This window comes from Zalophus californianus, chromosome 7 (assembly GCF_009762305.2).
Source record: "Zalophus californianus isolate mZalCal1 chromosome 7, mZalCal1.pri.v2, whole genome shotgun sequence".
Taxonomy (NCBI): domain Eukaryota; kingdom Metazoa; phylum Chordata; class Mammalia; order Carnivora; family Otariidae; genus Zalophus; species Zalophus californianus.
In genome coordinates, this window is record NC_045601.1 from 26,915,328 (window position 1) to 26,929,952 (window position 14,625).

Below are 14,625 nucleotides of genomic sequence, written 5' to 3' on the forward strand. Positions count from 1 at the left end.
ACAGTTGCTAAGAATGAATGAACACGTTTGTTATGAGAACTAGATGTGATAATGCATGTAAGATGCTTAGTGCAGTAACCCATGAGTACATACTTTCAAAAAAGTAAGAATGTTCCTCAAAAAGCAAAGCAGAATTCCCATATAACCCAGTGATTACACTCTTAGGTATACAGTATGCCCCAAAGAATTAAAAGCAGGGATTTGAGCAGATCCTTGTATGCCAATTTCACTGCAGCGTTATTCACAATTGCCAAACATGGAGACACCTGAAGTGTCCATCAGAGATGAGTGTATCGACAGAGTACGGTACACACATACCACGGAGTTCTGATCAGTGTTACACCATGGCTGAACCCTGCGAACGTGCGGAGTGAAATAAGCCAGGCATAAAATGACAAATATTGTATGACCCACGTAGATGAGGTACAGGCAAGAGCAGGCAAATGTAGAGAGACAGGAAGTAGGTGAGAAGTTACCAGGGGCTGGCGGAGAAGGTTTTCTCTTTGGGATGATAAATAAAATTTCTGAAAGTAGTGGTGACGGTTGTACAACATTGTGGATGTAGGGAGTGCCACCGAATTGTACACATAAAAATGGTAAAAGGGGCAATTTTTAAGTTTTATAGATTTTTTATCCCAATTAAAACAAATAATGTAATATATCAAAACCACTGAATTGCACACTCTAAATAGGTGAATAGTATGGTATGTGAATTTTATCTCAATAAATTTTATTTCAATAAATCTCTTAAATGAGGAAACAGAGTTTCAAAAATGTATATAAAGGAATAGCTACTGGTTCTTCCCTCATTATTTTTTCTAAACACCATTTTAAGCTTAATAAGGTTTTCATTTTGAAGGGCTCCATGTGCTTTATATAAATTAACTGAAGGAAAACAAACAACTATAGCTCATTGATGGGCTTTAAAGATGGGCTTGTTCAGCCAGAGGGGATTAGTGCCTTGTTCAAATTTTTCACAGACAACGTGGGGAGACAAACATTTCTCAGGTTGGCGTCTCTTCATCTGGTCCTATGTCAGCCTCAGTGCTCCGCTTGGTCCTACACATACTCCGATGCTAGATTTAGAAGTGTGGCTGAAACAGACCATCCAAAACAGACGCACGCAAACGACACATGTCCATATAATCTTCACATGCTTAAAATTATCTTTTGGTCAAAAATGTACCTTTTCTCTGAAATGCAAGAGTTTTCAAAACTAACAGTCAAACACATTGGAAATACAAATTTGTAACTGGATTGATACTTATATCTCTGGATTTCTTAATTAATGTGCTAGCAAGAGGATATGGGCCAGAAGCAGCTTTTGAAGCTGACAAATCTTCAAGACTTTTGCTATATTTGAGAATGGTATAAACATTCTTTAGTGGGAGTTAAGTATATATGTTATTCCAAGAAAACCACTTTATTTAGTCAAATGTTAGGCATCTCCCCTACCTTCAAGAACTTTGCAGCTGTTATGAGAGATTTTTTACTGAAGGCACTTTGTGATCACAGGTGGAGGTGCATTTATCAAAGGAAGGTCAAGAGTGGGATTTGAAAATGACATCCTTGGGGCACCTGGGTGCCTCAGTGGGTTAGGCAGCTGACTCTTGGTTTCTGCTCAGATCATAATCTTGGGGTCCTGGGATTGGGCCTGTGTTGGGCTCCATGCTCAACAGGGAGTCTGAGGATTCTCTCTCTCCCTCTGCCTTTGCCTCTACCCACGACACACAAGCTCTTTCTCTAAAATAAATAATCTTTTAAAAAAATGACATCCTTGGTCAGGACATGGGCAGTGTGTTTCTGCCATGATGGTCCAGAGGAACACTCCACACTCTTAAGGTCCTGGTGGGGTTGGTTCCAGTCTCTGGAGAAGATAAAGGAGACATGAGGGGTCTCCTTCCATGGTAAACAGAAAGCAGGATGCAGCATTGTTGGGTATTTAACTATCCAGGATCAGAGATGAAAAGAATATTTGAGTCTATGAACCAAGAAAACAGTACTTGCAAATGGCTTTGATCTCAGGCATCAGCAATAATTTCTTTTAAATTTTAAAACCAACTACTATTTATCTTGGAATATGTTTTGGAAAACTGAGCACATACTCAGATGCTGCAAAGGAAGAAGCCCTGATGTGTCTGCTGACACAGAGACCAGTAGAGGTGTGACAATGTCCCAGAAGGACCAGCGGATATGTGGAGTTCTGAAATGATTTGTCAGACTTGTTGGAGCAATCTGGTACTGCCCCCCCCCACCCCAGGCAGGCTAATTTCTTACATTACAAGGAGCTGGCAAATTTGAGAATAAAACAAAAGGATGAACAATGAATCATGGAACACTACATCAAAAACTAATGATGTAATGTATGGTGATTAACATAATAATAATAAAAAAAAGAAAAGAAGAAAATCATAAGGAAGAGAAAATTAAAAAAAACAAACAACCCCCCCCCCCCCCCCCCCCGCCAAACGGATGTATAATCTATCAACTTAAGGAAGACACTCATTTTCTTGCCATACAAGATAGAGTTCACTGGTGATGTTAATAATGGAACGAATACAATAGCTATAATTTATTAAGTGCTTTCTAATTTTTAGAACCAATCTCTTCTCATACTTTATTTCATTTGACATATAAAGTCTATATTGATTGCTTTCCTTTATTTTATCAGTGAGGAAAGTGCCTCAGAAATATTAAAGTAATTTGCCTAAAGTTATATAGCTAGAAATTGGCAAAGGTTTTTTGGGCTCAAACCCCAGGCTTTTTGAATGATGCCATGCTGTACTTGTTTCTAATGTCGTGAAAAGATGGTACTCTATCATGTCCCTCTCAAACAGATACTCTATTTTAAATTCATCCTCTGATTGGGTTCATTGAAGTGTTATAAATTTGGAATGACAAACTACAGGAGCTCTGACCTTTAACACATTCTGTCTATTTATTTTTTCCAGTGTTCTGTAACTAAAGTTCATTCTCTCCCTCTATAATTAAGATGTTCTTTACTGTCAGGAACAGAAGGATGGGTCATTTGCTTGATTGGCTACCACTGAAAGACTGGATACAAGATTAGCATAAGTGACCTTGAAACATCTCCTCCATGTCTTAATTTAATGTGTCTTTTAAAATAAACATTAAATGCTTTTGTCATTTAACCATACTAAAAAAATATAAAAAATAAGGGTAATTAGTCCCTGCTTCTCCCAAGCCCCAGTGATAACCACCCCAGTAGACTTACTTCCTTGTACATATTGTGTGGAAATATAATCACAAATGAGATCATACTACATACATTGTACTATGAGACTTGGTGTTTTCTTAGCAATATATGTTAGATATCTCTTTATTTTATTTTTTTAGAGAGATAGTGTGTGCAAGTGGTGGGGGGGAGAGAGAGAGAGAATCTTAAGCAGGCTCCATGCTCTGTGTGACACCTGATGCAGATCTTGATCTCATGACCCTGAGATCATGACCTGAGCTGAAATCAAGAGTCAGATGCTTAACCAACTGACCCACCCAGGTGCCCTTAGATATCTATTGATATTAGCACTTACAGATCTATATATCATTCTTTTCAAATAACTATGCATATACCAATGCATGGTTGGAGTGTGATTTATTTAACTAATGCTCTCTTGGTAGACATTTATGTAGTCTCAATTATGATAAATTATGATAAAAAGCTGAAATGATGAAATGACTTTTAGCACTTAATGCAAGTGCATCTGTGGGATAAATTCCTTAAGGCAGACTAAAGACATATATAAAGTTTGACAGATACAGCCCAAATCTATCTTCCAAACAGTTTTATACCAATTTTTCTTCCCACCAATGGTGCATAAGAACACTGTTATACCCACTCAGCAATACTGGGCATTATTGACTTTCTAAACCTTTGTAATAATAGCATATGATTTTTTGGTTGCATTTCTTTATACTAATAACAAAGTCGCAGAAAGAGAAATTAAGAAAACAATTCCATTTATAATTGCCTGCAAAAGAATGAAATACCCTGCAATAAACTTAACCAAGGAAGTAAAAGACCTATACTCTGAAAATCATGCAACATGGATAAAAGAAACTGAAGATGACACAAATAAATGGAAAGATACCCTGGATGGATTGGAAGCATTCATATTGATAAAATGTCCACGCTACCAAAGCACTCTACAGATTCAATGCAATCTCTATCAAAATACCAATAGTATTTTTCACAGAACTAGAAGAATCCTATAATTTGCATGGAACCTCAAAAGAACCTCAAATGGCCAAAGCAATCTTCAGAAAGGCATCACAATCGCAGATTTCAAGAATTTACTATAAAGCTGTAGTAACCAAAACAGTATGGTACTGGCACATAAACAGACATACAGATCAATAGCACAGAACAGAGATCCCAGAAATAAACCCATGCTTACATAGTCTATTAATATACAAGAGAAGAGGCTCTAAGAATACACAACGGGGAAAAGATAGTTTCTTCAGTAAATGATGCTAGAAAACTAGAAAACTAGACAGCTACACTCAGAATAAAATTGGATCACTTTCTTACACTAACTCCAACTGGATTAAGGACCTAAATGTGAGACATGAAACCATAAAACTCCCAGAAGAAAAATAGGCAGTAATTTCTTTGACATTGGTCTTAACAACATTTTTTAAAATATGTCTCCTTAGGCAAAGGAAACAAAAGCGAAAATAAACTATTGGGACTACAACAAAATAAAAAGCTTTTTACACAGCAATGGAAACCATCAACAAAACAAAAAAGCAACCTACTGAATAGGAGAAGATATCTGTGAATTACATATCCAATAAGGGGTGGAAATCCAAAATATATGAAGAACTTATACAACTTATACGACACCAAAAAATCAAATAATCTGATTAAAAAATGGGCAGAGGACCTGAATACACATTTTCCCACAGAACACGTACAGATGGCAAACACACGCACAAAAAGATGTTCCACAGCACTAATCATCAGGGAAGTGCAAACCAAAACCACAATGATATATCATCTTACGCCTGTCAGAGTGGCTAGAATCAAAAAGACAAGAAATAACAAGTGTTGGTGAGGATGTGGAGAAAAAGGAACCCTCATGCCCTGTTGGTGGGAATGTAAATTGGTACAGCTACTGTGGGAAACAGTATGGAGGTCCCTTAAAAAATAAAAAATAGAAATATCCTATGATCTAGTAATTCCACTACTGAGTATTTACTCAAAGAAAATGACAGGGGTGAAAAATATGCACCTCTATGTTTATCATGGCATTATTTATAATAACCAAGTATGGAAGCAACCCAAGTGTCCATCCATAGATGAATGGGTAAAGAAGATGTGGTGTGTGTGTGTGTGTGTGTGTGTGTGTGTGTGTATGTAAATATACATACACACACGTAATGGAATATGATTCAGCCATTAGAAAAATGAGATCCTGTCATTTGCAACAATATGGATGGACCTTGGGGGTATTATGCTAAGTGAAATACGTCAGACAGAGAAAGACAAACACCGTATGATTTCACTTACATGTGGAATCTAAAATGCAAAACAAATAAACAAAAAGCAGAAACAGACTTGTAAGTACAGAGAACAAACTGATGGTTGCCAGAGGGGAGGGGCGGGGGGTAAGAAAAATGGGTGAAGGGGAGTGGGAGATAACAGGCTTCCAGTTATGGAATGAGTAAGTCATGGGAATAAAAGGTACAGCACAGGGAGTATGGTCAATGGTATTTTAATAGTGTTGTGTGGTGACAGATACCCTACACTTGTGGGGAGCACAGGATAATGTATAGACCTGTCCAATCACAATGTTGCACACCTGAAATTGCTGTAACATTGTGTGTCAACTATACTTCAATTAAAACAAAAAGATTACACTATTTTACTTGGTAATATATTTCTTTAATTAAGTTCTATGGTTCTAATTTTTAAATAACATTACTGTTTTCTTTTCTGATGATAGAAGTCATAAGAAAAAATTTTTAAGGGGTTTCGAAAAAGGTACAAAGAAGAAAATGAAAATAATCTGTAATTATATCATCCTGAGGTAAGTATTAACATTTGAAGTTAATTTTGAATCCTTTTTAAAATTACATTGTGACCATTAACCGTATCATTAAATATCACTTGAAAACATCATTTTAAATAGCTACATAGTGTCATAAATGGATTTAGTAGGACTCATTTAACTTTCCCCTTATTTTGGGGCATTTAGGTTATTTCTAATATTTCTGCTTTCATATACATTTTGATATAGAAATCTCTGCTTGAGTTTCTGCTCCCTTAGTATAAATTCCTGAGGTTCTCTCAGGATCCAATGGGATGATGGGCTTCCATGGGTGTGCATCTGTCAGGACTTGGAAAACTGTCCCACTTTTGCTGGGCTACAGTCTGTGGCTGTTTTTTTTAATCACGGCCAATCAACTCCAGGGGATTTTGTGTTCTTGAACAGAGCCTCTGATTTGCCCATGCATTCGTCATCCCTCCATCCGCCGCCCCCCCACCCCCAAGCAGGCACAGGGTGGTACTAGGAACAGGTCTCTGGAGCCAGACTGTGGAGGTTTGTACCCTGGCATCACCACTTTGTAGCTGTGCACCTTGTTTGACTTATTTGACCTCTCTGTGCCTCAGTTTTCTCACCTATAAAATGAGGATAATAATACTCCCTACCCTTTGGGGTTATTATGAGTATTAAATGAATTAATATAGGTAAAACCCTTAGTCAATGCAGGGCACTTAGGAAGTGCTATGTTCGTGTTCATTATTATTATCCTCGCAGACACATATAAATGCTGGAAAACGACTCCAAGGGAAGACACCAAGATATTTCAGAGGCAATCTCTGGGTGGTGTATAATTATGGGGTTTTTTTTGGTCTTTATATTATTATATTCTCCAAATTTCATATTCCACAAATGCCAGGGTATTGGAGGAGGATTTTGTGAGACTACTTATTCCCTAACCCTGCTTCCAGAATACTTCTCTTCCTCCCTTTGTTAAAGCAAACGAACAACTCCACCAGCAGCAGTCATCTTGGTAAATGAGGAACCCTGAGGATGAAAATCCCATGTTAACAATGGTAGGGCAGGAAGACAGGAGAGTCATCACAGAGCGCTGGACAGCCTACCTCAGGTGTAATTTAGGGGAAAGAAACTGAATCTTAAAACACTTGAATTTTCCACCAAAGGCAAACAAACCTTATCCTAATTGGTAGAGGCAGGGTAACACATTGACTTATTTGAGGTTTTCTTTTTGTATTTAACACTTTGTATTCCACAGAGATATCGAGTTAAATTTGTATTACCATCTTCTGGAATGTTTAAATCCCAGGGCAAAAAACTGAAGCCGGCAAGCGCATCCTTGCCTTCCTGGTTTGGTATCCACAAAGCCAGAGCCCCTTCCAGAGACTGTGGCCCATTCCCAGAAGGCAATGAGAGGAGAGAGGACGCAGCGAGGCAGAGAAGGGAGAGTCCTGAATGGGCGGCGGTTGAGGTCTGTGGCTTCCTGCTGCCTGGCAGTGTGGGGGCAACTGCTGGGGTCTCAGAGAACATATGATGGTGGCCAGGGGCTCCCAGCCTTGCCAGAGCAGTCCAGGTGCCATGTTGGCAGAGGGGTAGCAAAATCACAGGACATCAGGGAGCCTGTGAAGTGCACAGTGGGAGCTCCTTGGCCATGTGAGAGGTGAGAGGCCTCCCTGTCCAGATCCGACATAAGCCCCGGCTTCTGGTTTTCCCTGGAATGGGGATCTGAGGGCTAGCCTCAAATGTGTGGCCGGCCCGGCTGGCTGGGGATCTAGAGTCAGGTTTGTTTTAATTCAAAGAAATAGATATTTCTTGCATAACTGAGATTCATACTTGCTGTACTATCTTTTATGAAATTTGGTACTTTATAAACATCAAATTGCTTGTAATAAGCCTTATATGTGGTCACAGTGAATCTCAAGATTGTAACTGAACACCACTAATCTAAGGAACAGTGATCCCAAAGCCAAGTAAGTACCTGTGCCCCTCCATTCGTTGCTGTGTGAGGCTGGCTCTTGCTTTTTCGTCCCCGAGGAGCCACTTCACATGGATGCTACTCTGTTCAGTGCAGGATGAGGAAGGAATTTCTGCAGTTGTCACAGTTCATGTCCACTCCCATCTTTATAAAACCCATTTTGGGGTGGCTCATTTGGTTAAGCGTCTGCCTTCGGCTCAGGTCATGATCCTGGACTCTTGGAATCAAGCCCTGTATCAGGCTCCCTGCTCAGCAGGGAGTCTACTTTTCCCTCTGTCCTTCACCCACTCATGTTTTTTCTCTCTCTCTCTCAAATAAATCTTTAAAAAAAATTATTTATAAAATCCATTTTGTTCGGACGTTTTCAAACTCCCCCACTGTAAAAAAACTTTCATTGGTTTCAAAGGAAAGGCTCCCTTGAATCATGTGGAATTAAGGGGGCTCATTTCAACTGGATGTTAGTTGTCTGAGGACAGGGGTCCCTGAGAAACGCTGAGCGAATCTGGTCTCAGCCAGCAGAGCAGACCCTGATAACAAGTCAGAGGCAAATGTTCAATGGGAGTTTTTGACAAAATAAGGTTTAAAGCTTTTGACATCGAAGTAAATAGTGAGCAAAATATCTGGGTTATCACTCAGGGAGACTCTCTCTTCTCATTTCCTATTGTTTCCTTTTAAACGTTGTCTTGGATGAACAAAGGCCATCTGCCTTCTCTCTTGCCCCTGCAGGGTACAGATGTTTTTCTTTTACTAGTCTTTCATCTTGGCGGTGATGCTTGCAGGGGGAGAGAGCGCACAGGCTCAGTGCAGAAGTGGACCTAGGCCAGCATCTAGCAGCTTTGGCTGACCCACAGCAATGGTCAATGTGATCCATTAAGCCACAGATGTGACTGAGGTACAGTCCTATATCTATTGTTAGCAGGACCACAGCGTGATGGGTCTGTAATCTGTAAAGACAGACCAACTCCTAATTGGTAAAAATATTGTGGAGGTCACTAGAACTAAAAAGACAAATGACTAATTCAGTTACAGACATTTACTAAAAATTATATTTGGAAACAACCAAAAGATTTGGATCCTTTTTTCAATGTATTGATTCATACACGTAAAAATTAATGTCATAACGTATTGGGTCTGATGGGACATTTTACTGACCTCTGAAATTTGAGCAGTTTGCAACATACGTGGGGCCACATTCTGGAAAAAATTGAGTGAACAAATTCACTCAAGCTCTGTTCAGCTTGTACTGTAAATAAGTATTGATTTGAAAGGTACAAAAACAACTGTTAAGATTTAATTTAGCTTCAAATTTTACAAAAGACTTTGCTAGGATTATATTTCCTAATTCTCAAAGGAAATGAAGCAGGGCCTTTGAGAGTCGGTCTTTACCACTACAACAACTCATTTATCTGGAATTACTTGGGGATGTTGTTGATAAATATGAAGTAATCTGAATGTTAGATCTTACATATTTAAATGCTGAAATTTCTGCAGCTGCGTTGTTTTGTATGGATTATTATAATTTTATGTATGTATTTGGGGGGCAGAAGGAGAGGGAGAAAAAGAATCTTAAGCAGACTCCACGCCTGGTGTGGAGCCCGACTTGGGGCTCGATCTCACAACCCTGAGATCATGACCTGAATTGAAACCAAGAGTTGAACACTTAACTGACTGAGCCACCCAGGTGCCCCAAGATTATTTTTATTTTAAATAGAAGGTCCTAAATATAATTTTCCCATTTCTTGATGAGTCAAGGCCACCACTGACTCATCCCTGATGATGATGCCAGCCAGTGGCAGTGCTACAGTCAGATATACGGCTGTTCCTTGGCATCACTGATGTTTGCCAGCCTGTCTGACCAGGGAAGCTGGTCAGAGCAGGCCGCTGAGCTCCTCTCCCCATGAATATTACCAGCGAGAATAAGCACAGGCTCAGAGGCTCTACCAAACCCCCTCCAAAGGGGAGTGAACATTCCTTTCAACTCAGGCTTTACCCATGACTTACTTCTTCAGCCCATGACCTATTTCACATGTTAAGGGACCAAAGAGCAGGCTCATGAATCTACAGTCAATACACATTTATTGAGAATAAGGCATGCATATCTTGAGTCCCCTAGTTCAGAGCACATGGAAGCTTCTCTATAAATGTTGACTGATGAAGCGTCACTGGGTGTGTGTGTGTGTGAGAGAGAGAGAGAGAGAAAGGAAGAGATACATACAAAAAGCATATACTAGCAATGTTTAGTAAGATAATAAATTTAATGATGGTAGCATAAAAGATATTAAGGAGAAATAGAATTTTTAAGAAGAGTATTTATACATTATCTTAGTCTGTCAATGAAACATGAATTTTGCACATGTGTGTGTGTTCCTTCACACAAATCAAATATCCCAACTTTATTTTTGTATTTAATTCCAAAAGGTAAAGTATTGAGAAAAAAAATGTTGGGTAGCCTTAAAAATAGGCATTTTTATGTCTCGAAAAGAATCACAGTGCAGTTAGGAAAGCTGAGAAATTATATGCATCTCTTTCCAATTTCTAGATAGGTTGAGAAGTCCAGGAGTATTAGTCCAGGACTGAAAGTTCTTTATCTCTGCTGGTGCTTACAACTTTGGATCATTCTCATATTAAAAAATGTCCTTCCTTAAATATACCTCAATTTAAGTGTCTTTTTTGTGTCCTTTTGACAAAGGACAATCTGGTCAGTTTCTTAAACATACTTATTAAGCTGCCTCTTAACAGTACAGCAGTTAGCTTCTACCAAGTTTCAGTAACTGGGCTACAATTTTTTTTTTTTTTTTTTTTTTTTTTTGTATATCTGTGTGATGTGTTCTTTGTTTGAAGATCGAATATGTGTTAGACATGGCTGGACCACACCGGAGCTGAAAGTACACAGGAGGGAGGGTGGAGGCATTCACAAATCACTATAATAGATGTGGTAAGTGCAACGACAAACACATGCTCAAGACTTAGAGGCGGGAAGAGCAAATGGTGATCTTGACTTTTAACAGTTCTGTGTTCATTCTCAGGGTTAGTCCTTTTTATGTGAGCACAAGCCCAGCAAGGTCCATCTGCCTCAGTAGTTTGTGGTCAAGAGACCTATGAATGTCAGGGGAAGGCACAGGTGACTGACTTCCTAGGAGTCAGACACTCAGTTATTCCTGCCATAAATATTTTGTACCCATAAATTGCTTTCTTTCTGCAGTACTGTGAGGTAATAGAAAATATTCATATTGGTTTCTGCCCCTTTCCTGGCACAGAGCTCCTAAAATCCTTACAATGTCCTAAGTGATATGGACACTAGAAGCATCTCTTGTCTTTGACCTCATCCTGACTCCTAAAACCCTTGTAAATGCCTAAGTGAAGAGCTCTAGGAACACCTTTTGTTCTAAAGAGGCGACTCTGGGTGGGCTCTGGCTGGGGACTGGCCACCAGAAAGCCCCCGTGATGACCAGACGCTGGAATACCCCACACCGGAAGTTCAGGGGAATTCACACAGCCTGCATCTGATTCAAGACCTCATTTAAAATAGTTTACATACTGATATACCAAAAGTGCACTGCTTTGTGATTTTTAGACACGGAGGTGTAGAAGCATACTGAGAACTCAATGTTTTGAGAGTCGGAGATTGTCATTTTGTTTGTCAGCAGCAGCTTTCTAGAAGGCAGTAAGCTCTTACTCTTTACTCTGCACCTTATCCATCTATCAACCTAAGAATATCCCAGGCACCAACTGCCTACAATTCCAACCACGCCAGTAAGTCTTACATTCCTTTGTTCTCTTCAAATATAAGGAATCCCAGGCACAACTAAGATGTTTGGAGCACTTCAAACTACAGGCAGGACGGTCATTTCCCATTTCAGCAAAATGCCCTGAACACCCTTACTGACTCTATAGCCGAGGCCGTGTACACACCTGAGCAGAAGGTAGAGGCGAAGTTCTGGAGGGCCGAGTCCACCTCCTCCACGCTGGGCAGAGCCAGCAGGCGGGGGAGGAGGCTTTCCAGGGACTGCAGGAACAGCCTGGCGCTGTGCTGGTCCGCCTCCTGGTTCTTCAACAGTTTCAGGGACAGAGCGGCAGTCCGCAGGGACCGGTGGCCCAGGCAGTCCCGAGGGGTCTGCTCTTCGTCCGCCAGCGAGCCGTTGTCTGACCCAATGTCCGACACGTCTGACCTCCCCGAGTCCTTCTCGGCCGCCATCGAGTACTGATCACAGGAATCAAATTCGGTCCGCGAAAGGTCTTGGTCATCCACGCTGAAATTGCTCTCGCTGTATCTGGAGCCGTACGACCTCATCCTGCAGTCCACTGACAGGAAGTTAGTTATGTCGGGGAAAGCAACCGTGTGGCTTCTCTGCACCACGTCTGGTTGGTCAACGGCTTCGGGCTCCGGCACCTTGCTCAGAATCTCCTTCCTCTCGGGCGCGGCTGGCGACTTGAGGCTGCTCTTGTGGTGGTCCGAGTGCTCCTCGGGCGTCGTCTGGCCCATCTCGCCCTCCAGCGTGGTCTGGCCCGTGTCGGTGGTCACGCTGATGCTGATGTCGGGGCTCCTCTCGTTCCCCAACTCCCACGACGTGTGCTCCGAGGACAGGACACGCCGCTGCCAGCGGAAGTCGGCCTCGTTGATCTCCATGGAGTCCCGGCTCCACTCGGCGCCGTCCTTCAGCTCCTCCAGGCGCTGCAGCAGCAGCTGGACCTGGCCTTCGCTCAAGCCCTTGCCCTGGCTGAGCTCGTCCAAGGCCCCGAGCAAGGTGCAGACGCAGGACACGGCGGCGTAGCACGCTTCGATGCCGCCCTTGATGCACGCTTCCGTCATGCCGTCCATGATGCTAAGGGTCCAAAGGAGAAAACAACAGTGTAAGAAACATGGGAGAGTGCTCCAAGATGAACAAGACGTGTTCGTCTGGTGAACAGCACAGTATTCAAAACAGATCCTCCGACCTGCACGGAATTCAGTGGTCTGGGCCAAGGAGTAAATGAAGCAAACATGCTCAGGCTGGTAGAGGAAAACGTCCAGGAAAAGTGGCCCACTTTGAATCACATTCTCTCTTGTTGGCTGGTTTATTTGGGTACGCACAAAAATTCCAGATGGGCATTTATAATCTCCACAAGGACAGAGGACAGGCATTGAATAAGCTCACTTTTGTATTATGTTCAGTTTTTCAAAAAGAAAGTAGTTACAATGGCTATATGATAATGAGGACATCCTCTATAAAACAATCATGTTCTTGAACACATGCATGTGAATACAGCTATTACAAATCAGACAATATTTAGTTTTCTGGGGGGGGGGGGCTACCTGTAAAGGAACCTTATAATACTGTGATTCAGAAAGTTTTTCCCTAAAATAACTCCAATGGATAATTGTTGTACATTTCATTTTGCACATTGGGTTCACTTTAAGCCAATATGAAAATATGGAGAACATGATCATAATATATTGAAATAAGATTTCTCATATGGCTTGTGGGAAGATTATTAAACAATAAAATTCCACATAATGCAGATTCATAAAAAATTTCAGGGATTAAAAACAAGGTCAAATGTATTCAGAGAAAGTCTTTGCCAAGCAATAATAGATGGAAAAGGGGAATGTAGCATACAGTTTGAGAAGATCCAGATGAGACTTTCTTTTTGAAATTGATCTTTTTCTAGATTCTGGTTCAGTGGAGCTGGGTCCTGCCAAATCACAGAGACGCTGTGGGCTCCCAAGTAGCTTTAAGAAAAAGAGGGAAAAAATAACAGTATAGTGAATATCATAAAAAAGCACAAGGTTTTAAAATTGTGGGCTCAAATAAACATGAACTTTAGAGAAAGTGAGTGATACAATCTAAGGAAAAAAACGCAAGTCTTTGGAACTACAAATCTTAATAAAACTGATTTGGTATTCCTCTTGTCATAGAGGGGTTCCCAGCTCCCCAGTTGGGTTCCCAGCTCCCCAATTCAGGACTAGCTTAGACAAAGCAAATTCTCTGAGGGATTATTTCAAAAAATTTAATAGCACAGAACTATAAAGCACTTACATCTATGTTCTTTACTGAGAATGGCCTATAATTTAACTTCCCTGTACTCTGTCTCATTTTGCTATCAGAACTGGTTAGCTTCAAAAACTGGACTGATCAAGTGTACATGGAACATTCTCCAGGATAGATCATATGTTAGGGCACAAAACAAATCTTAAATTTAAGATAACTGAAATCATATCCAACATCTTTTCTAACCACATTGGCATGAAACTAGAAATTAATTACATGAAGAAAACTGGAAAATTCAAAAATATGTGGAGATTAAACAACATGTTACCAAACAACTAATGGGTCAAAAAAGAAGTCAAAAGAGAAATGAAAAAATACCCTGAGACCAAAAAAAAAAAAAAAAAAAAAAAAAAAAGGAAGTATAACAACCCAAAATTTATGGGATGCAGCAAAAGCAGTTTTAAGAGAAAAGTTCAAAGCAGCAAATGCCTACCTCAAAAAGTAAGAAAAGTCTCAAATAAATAATCTAACAATACACTTTCAGGAACTAGAAAAAGAAGAACAAGTAAAGCCCAAAGTTAGTAGAAGTAAATAAGAAAGATTACAGCAGAAATAAATGAAACAGACTAAAAAATAATAGAAAAGATCAATGAAACTA

General features: G+C 40.3%; 1 protein-coding gene across 7 annotated transcripts in view; it reads right to left on the bottom strand.

Moving 5' to 3' along the window:
- Window positions 1–14,625, bottom strand: part of ARFGEF3 (ARFGEF family member 3) — a 183,966-nt gene that overhangs the window by 60,616 nt on the left and 108,725 nt on the right. For all 7 annotated transcript variants that reach the window (XM_027602312.2, XM_027602309.2, XM_027602311.2 and 4 more), the window contains 2 exons: window positions 13,596–13,708; window positions 11,911–12,821 (listed from right to left, as the gene is read on the bottom strand). In XM_027602312.2, the coding sequence (XP_027458113.1) occupies window positions 11,911–12,821; window positions 13,596–13,708 (1,024 nt within the window). The remainder of the gene's footprint in view (window positions 1–11,910; window positions 12,822–13,595; window positions 13,709–14,625) is intronic.